Here is a 7,275-nt window from a genome sequence, read left to right as displayed (position 1 = left end):
AAAAAAAAAAAAAAAAAAAGAACACCGAAAGAACTTAAAAGACATCCTTTTTCCAGTTTTGTTTTTGGGTTTTGTTTTCATTTTGATCTATAGTAGGGCTTGAACTTAGGGCCTGGACACTGTCCCTGAACTCTTTTGCTCAAGGCTAGTGCTCTACCGTTTTGAGCCTCAGCACAACTTCAGTTTTCTGGTGGTTGGTTGGAGATAAGGGTCTCATGGACCCTCCTGCCTGGGCTGGTTGAACTGTAGTCCTCAGGGTTCAACCTCCTGAGTAGCTAGGTTTATAGGCGTGAGCCACTAGCACCCAGCTGTTTTAAACTCAATGCTGTCTTTGAACTCATTATCCACCCATGTGCTGAGATTATAGGTATATGCCCCTACACCCAGGCTGGTCCGTATTTTTTTTTTTTTTGTCGGTCGTGGTGCCTGAACTCTGGGCCTAGGCGCTGTCCCTCAGCTCTTCAGCTCAAGGCTAGCTCTCTACCACTTGAGCCTCAGCCCCACTTTCGTTTTTTTCTGCTTATGTGGTGCTGAGGAATCGAACCCAGGGCCTCATGCATGCAAGGCAAGCACTCTACCACTGAGCCACCTTCCCAGCCCTGGTCCGTATTTTCTAACTAGACAGGAAACTATGGGATATGGGTCATTTGGAGTCTTTATTTCCTGTTGACACTGAAAATTGTACATGGGACTGGCATAGTAAAAGTAATGATAGTGAATGACCAAATGATCGATGCAGTCTTTTGTCTTTTCCATGATCACAGGTGTGGTTCCTCAAAGTGCACCACCAGTGCCAACAGCCTCTTCACGGTTCCATTTCCCACCTCTGGATGCCCATTCTCCACCTGGTGATGTACAGTCTGGGCGGTTCTCTGCTAGCTCCCTAACTGCCTCTGGCCAGGAGTCAAATAATGGCACTGATAGAAAGGTGGAGCTTTCAGAGCTAGAAGATGGCTCAGCTGCTGACTGGCGCCGGGGCGTGGATCTCATGGCCTCCAGGAATGCTGTTGGTGGAGGAGGGATTGGCCATCAGAAACGCAAGCCTGATATAATGCTTCCTCTGTTCACTAGGCCAGGGATGTACCCTGACCCCCACAGTCCTTTTGCTGTCTCTCCAATTCCTAGCCGTGGAGGTGTCCTTAGTGTCCCCATCTCACCGGCCCTCTCCCTGACTCCCACCATCTTCTCCTATAGCCCTTCACCAGGCCTCAGCCCCTTCAACAGCAGTTGCTTCTCCTTCAACCCAGAGGAAATGAAACACTACCTTCATTCTCAAGCCTGTTCTGTGTTCAATTATCATTTGAGTCCTCGGACTTTTCCCCGCTACCCAGGGCTCATGGTTCCACCACTGCAATGCCAAATGCATCCTGAGGAGTCTACTCAGTTTTCTATCAAGCTGCAGCCCCCACCCATTGGGCGAAAGAACCGAGAAAGAGCAGAGAGCACAGAGGAGTCTGCACCTGTCACTGTGCCCACTGTGGCTCCCATTCCTCCTCGAATTAAGGTGGAGCCCACCTCTGAGAAGGATACAGAGGGCCTCGGGCAGTCAGCCCGGGAGAAGGAAGAGCACTCTCAAGATGAGGGCACTGTGCCAAGCAGGACTATAGAAGAGGAGAAAGGTACCATCTTTGCCCGCCCTACTGCCCCACCTGCCTGGCCCTCTGTACCCATTAGTACCCCCAGTGAAGAACCTCCAGAGGTAACTGAAGACAGTGAGGATAGATCAGGCAAAGAACCTAGTGCACCTGAGAAGAAAGAAGATGCCCTAATGCCCCCCAAGCTTCGATTGAAGCGGCGCTGGAATGATGACCCTGAAGCCCGTGAGCTGAATAAGACCGGCAAGTTCTTCTGGAGTGGGGCAGGACCTCGGGGCCTAGCAGCCGCTGCTGCTGATGCTTAGAACTGCAAGTGAGATAGGCGCTGTTTATATTATAATCGAATACATACATGTATTTATGTAGCAAGATTTGGGGGGAGGGGGGAGGGTGTTAGACTGGTTTGATCATTCTGGGGCATAGTCTTGTACTTTTCTGTTGGGGATGGGATGGGAATCTTCTGTTGTAAATTAAGTTGGATGTGAACACACTTTTTTTTTTTCCTGGGAAGTAGGACACACAGAGTATTGAATTGAAAGGGGAAGGAGCCTGTTTCCCATTTGAGGCTTGCACTTCCTGACAAGGAAATATCTACAGGGCCCAGGTACTTTCTGGTCCCATAACAGTTCAGGTTCTAGACCTCTTTCTTTTCTATATATACATGGAAAGCCATTAATGAGTTTCTTTTGTTCTGAGAGAGATACATAAAAGGGAAAACATTGTAGCTGGGAGAGGTTCAACAGTAAGTATTTTTACCTGAAAATACTCTTTTAATTATTTCAGGGGAAGAATAATAGAATGTCGGTCTTAACTTGGGCAGAGGATGTTCAGGTGTCTGTTCTTTTGTTGTTGTTTGGCATTTTTCATTTCCTTTTTTTAAAATGTTTTCAGGACACGTGAGCATACTGCCAGATAGGGTGGACTGGGAGGGTGCTAGAGGCCCCTCTCTGCTGCAGGGGGAAGGCAGGAAGTAAGCCCTGCCACCCGCTCCTTGGACTTTTCACCCACTTCACCTACTAAGAAGCCATGAAGACTTGTAAACTCTTGTTCAGGGAAGAAAGAAGAGGGCAGGAGGAAGCAACCCAATGCCTTTAAAAACAAAAACAAAAAATGAAAAAATGGTCATTTTTCTTTTTCCATGTGGGTTTGGGAAGCCAAACCAAAGTGTGAACAAGTTCATGGAGAAGCCTGACATATGTCTTTACATTGTGTCTGATTCTCTTATTTTCTTAAGTCGAGCCTTAACTGTGAACACACTTTAAAGTGATACGGGTCTGTCAACTTAAACCTGTAAAGGATGTGGCCACTGTTCAGATAATCAAGGAATATTCAAACATGGTTAAATTCCTTACTGGTAGTCATTTCCTCTTAATGTTGGAATGGTAGCAAAAGGTAAATTGTGAAGCTGAGGACAGATGCCTGGTAACACGGAAGGTAGCTGCAGGAACAAGTGGAAGTTGGTTGAAACTGTAGGAATGGGTAGAAAGAAGACAGGCAGTTAGATGCTGAGAGGTCTGGCATGAGGGAAGTCGGTGTCTGTGCTCTTCTGGTGTTGCCATTCATGCCATCCCCCTTTACCCAGCTAGTTCTGAGTCTCCTGGTCAGTTAAATATCCTGAGTCAGACCACTATACAGAGAAGTGAGGAATTATTTCTTTCTGGGAAATTCCCTCCCAGCATGTTCAAGAGAATGGGAAGATATTTGGTTTAATATGAAGCAAAACACTAGGTAGGACTGGGGGCAGAGAGGCAGCAGCCAGCCTTTGTATGTGCGTGTGTACCTCTGTAGTGTAGTAAAACACCTAGCTGGCTGTGGCCCAGATCCACCTTAACAGGGCAGCAGGGAAGAAAGGGGTGGCATGGGAGTGGCTTCCAGGAATTGAAGAGACTCCTGACTCCTTTGGCCTAAGAAAACTGTATACTAAGGAACATTTGACAGTGGTATTTTACTGGAGTCCATCATGCTTTTTCATGACAAGTGTCCTCACTTAATCCAAATTCCATGAGTGATTTGTCTTTCCCCCAGGAAAGGGACTGAGAATGGTCCCTAATGACTCAGGCTTTGGTCATGCTGCCTTTGTGGTTGTGTTTCCTTCTCTGCACCTCAACTTACCTCTGAATCAGAAAGCAAACCCAGCAGGTAGAAGAAAGCTCTCTGCTAGGTATTGCCCAGGCTAACCAGGGAGGCCAGCTGGACACCCATTGTCCACTAGAGGGGAGGGCCAGCAGGTGTCTGTATGAACTCAGGAATAGAAACATGGGGCCTTTAAAATAAGAGGGAGAAAAATCCATGTTACATACCTGTAACCCCCTAGAACCCAAGTGCCAGAATTAATTCCTAGATGCTGCTTCTGAAGAAAACGTCACTGCTTTTACACTTGAAAACACACTCAAAATATGTTCAACTCCATGAAAAACGTTTTTTTTTTTTTTTGGACTTAAGAAATTGTTTGCTGTTTAACTGTTTCCTTTGATTGCCATTCCACCAGTGTTTGTTGATTTGCACTGCACACTGGGGGTGGGGGTGGAGCTTCTTAAACAGCTGAACTTGGGCTTGCTCAGGAAGTGGACTGGGGAATGTGCAGGTCGTTGATATTTCCTCTGGCAAAAGAGTCTTTTATCTCCCCAGCCCACTGCTGGCAGCACCTGCCACTAACCTGGTACAAGGCAGGTTTTTCCCTTCCATGAGCATCTCATCACTGCCCGACAGCAGATGGAAAAAGGGGGGACAAAAGCCAGACCTACTTCCCTCTCCCTCCATTTTTCCAGTTTTGCTGTGCCAAATGTTTAGGAGTTTGCAAATATAAATTACTGAAATTTCATTAATCAAGAACTTGTTCATGTAAAAAGTTTGCTTTTTTAGCTATAGGAAGGAAACAGTAGAGATCTCTTAAGGGCATCCAGCCTTGCTGAGCTCACCTTTTTTCCTGAAGGGTTAGGAGTAAAATGTCAACATCCCAAGTCCCTTCACCCCAGTTTTTAAGCTGTACTACATTAAACCCAGCTCACTAATACAGGGAATTACCACACCCTAATGATCCATGGGCCAAGAAACTTCCAAAAGCATTAAAAAAAGATGGTTGAAGTATATCACTTCTCACCAAGTGAGTAGTCAGTTGGCTGTCCCTTGTTTTTTTTAATTTATTCTGTAATTATGTTTGTGCTTTTTGTTTTTATAAACAGTAATGGATCATATATTTTTATGTGGTTTAAAAGAAAACTTTGATTCAGTCTTTCAAGAATTGTTCCATTTTTAGTTTCTTCTTGGGGAAAAAAGTTATCAGTTAATTTGTTCTGAAATAGTTAGGCATTCTTTGAGTTATAAAATTGTGATGCAGGGATTTGTGAATAAGACATTCATGTGTGAAAGGTAACCACTAGTTACCCACATAAGCAGAATAAAGTGTGTATATGTACATAAAATGTAAGTAATTTTAACTCCATTGTGCAGTGCCTTTTAGATGTTCCGCTTTCTATACAGTCTCCAAATTTTTGCATATATATTATATATATGATGTAATGTTATAGAAATATATGTATAATATACATATTTTTTCCAGGGGTATCTGATAGCTCTGTATTTTGTTATGGAAGTTGAAAGAAAAAAAGTATTTTACCTCAGAAATTAAAGTTAAATAAAAAGTACTTTTAAGTAATGTTTGTAAGTGATGATTTTGTTGTTCATAACATGCTTGTGTCAGGGTGATCATGCCAGAGAATTTACCAAGTCCATGCTAGGTCACACCACCACACTTTTTTTGGGGGGTGGGTCCGGTCGTGGGGCCTGAACTCTGGGCCTGGGCGCTGTCCCTCAGCTCTTCAGCTCAAGGCTAGCGCTCTACCACTTGAGCCACAGCGCCACTTCCGGCTTTTTTCTTTTTGCTTGTGTGGTGCTGAGGAATCGAACCCAGGGCCTTGAGCATGCAAAGCAAGTGCTCTACCACTGAGCCACCTTCCCAGCCCACCACCACACTTTTTTATCCTGTTGTATGAGAACCAACATAGTGAGGGTTAGGTCTCTCTAAGTGTTGGAACTTGTTGGTTTCCTCCAGTGAGTCACTACTACCAGATAAAGGAAACCAAAGCCAGGGACCCAAGTTAGAAGAACATGTCTCAAGAAATTTTCCTAGGAGGATCAAGGTTCCAGGCCAGCCTAGGCAGAAAAGTCTGAGAGCTTGATGAGGTGATACCAGCAATGATGGTAAGCCTAAAGGTGGTCTCAGTCCAGGCAGGAATCAAGACCCTATCTCAAAAATAAGGCAAAACAGGCACTGGGGGCTCACACCTGTAACACTCACTAGGAAGTTTGAGATCTGAGGATTGTTATTCAAAGAGCCAGAGCAGAGAAGCCCATGATACTCTATCTCCAGTTTAAAAAAAAAAGTAGATCTGTATCTCAACTGCTGGCTTTGAGCAAAAATCAGGGACAGTACCAGGGTCCTGAGTTCAAGCTCCAGAACTGGCACAAAACTAAAAAAATAACAGCAAAGCAAGGCTGGAGGAAGGACTGTAGATCTACAAATGTGCAAATGTACAAGACAGGCAAGTCCAGAGACCAAACAGATTTGTGGTTGCTAGAGTAGGGAGTTACCCTTTGCTTTAAGGATGGTAAGAATGTGCAGGATTCAGACAGTTGCAGAATTTGAATATAACCAGTGAATTATAACAGCTCTGAAAACGTGAATGTTAAAATGAGTTATATCTCAATAAAGATGGATTTTCTTGGTTTGGTTTTGGTTTTGGTTTTTTTTAGTAGGCAAGCCAGTACCAGGGAAACGTAATAATTCCCAGTAGAGAACAAGATTCCAGAGAGATGGAGGGGATCTGAATATTGAATGCCATATAATCAAACGTTTAAGGAAAATGGTATCAGGTAGTAATTTCATTTTGCCCATGGGAGATAGGAAAAGTGATTTTTCTGAAAGTCCCAACATTCCCTGTGTCAAATTCATTCAGTAATTAGGTAGAACTGGGTGGTAAAGGAGATGCAGGTAAAGGTAGATGGATAAGGTCTGGTGTGGGACAAGCCTACTAAGATGTTTGCAGTTTATTCTGCCAGCAGTAGCCACATCTATTGTCTTACAACAATTTGTGCCTCCTGCTTCTCCCTCAATACTGAAAGCAAAGGTAGGCTTGTTTTAGGAACAAGTGTGCACCTCATGTTCATATCAGGATCCTAGATGACAGGTTGCTCCCAATTGTATGGTGTTATGGAATTCAAGAGGAGAGAGTGATGATGAGCCGAGGGGAGGGAGGGGCTAGGAGGTATAACAGAAGATTCGAAAGGCCATTGGCTCTTCATGGTTAGGGACCAAAAGCCTTCAGTGGCTCTCAGTTGTTTCACTGATAACCATGTTTAGCATATCCTGGAAGGCCTTTCATTGGACTGCTTCCAGCCTCATCCTTTACCTGGACACAAAGACATTCTCTTGGTTACCCAAAGCCTAAAGACTTTTTTATTTATTTATTTTTGGCAGTCCTGTTCCTAGCACTCTACCACTCTGAGCCACAACACCATTTCTGGCTTTTTCTGTGTATGTGGTACTGAGGAATTGAACCCAGGGCTTCATGCATGCTAAGCAAACATTCTACCACTAAGCCACATTTCCAGCCCAGCCTAAGGACTTTTTTTTTTTTTTGTCAGTCATGGGGCTTGAACTTTAGGCCTGGGCACTGTCCCT

The 7,275-nt window shown here is 44.4% G+C and overlaps 1 protein-coding gene across 1 annotated transcript; it reads left to right on the top strand.

Annotated features, from left to right (window-relative positions):
* The first annotated feature begins 733 nt into the window (after positions 1 to 733).
* LOC106002369 (ETS translocation variant 3) lies at positions 734 to 5,250 on the top strand. The gene has a single exon (XM_013037257.1). The coding sequence runs from the start codon at positions 734 to 736 to the stop codon at positions 1,898 to 1,900; it is 1,167 nt and encodes a 388-aa protein (XP_012892711.1). The 3' UTR covers positions 1,901 to 5,250.
* The last annotated feature ends 2,025 nt before the right edge of the window (positions 5,251 to 7,275 follow it).

This window comes from Dipodomys ordii, unplaced genomic scaffold (assembly GCF_000151885.1).
Source record: "Dipodomys ordii isolate 6190 unplaced genomic scaffold, Dord_2.0 Scaffold8692, whole genome shotgun sequence".
In the NCBI taxonomy this organism is placed as follows: Eukaryota; Metazoa; Chordata; class Mammalia; order Rodentia; family Heteromyidae; genus Dipodomys; species Dipodomys ordii.
This window is presented reverse-complemented; position numbering and strand designations above follow the sequence as displayed.

What these genes read in the sequence shown, in the direction of transcription:
- LOC106002369 (XM_013037257.1), top strand. Translation starts at nt 734, where the DNA reads ATGCAGTCTTTTGTCTTTTCCATGATCACAGGTGTGGTTCCTCAAAGT.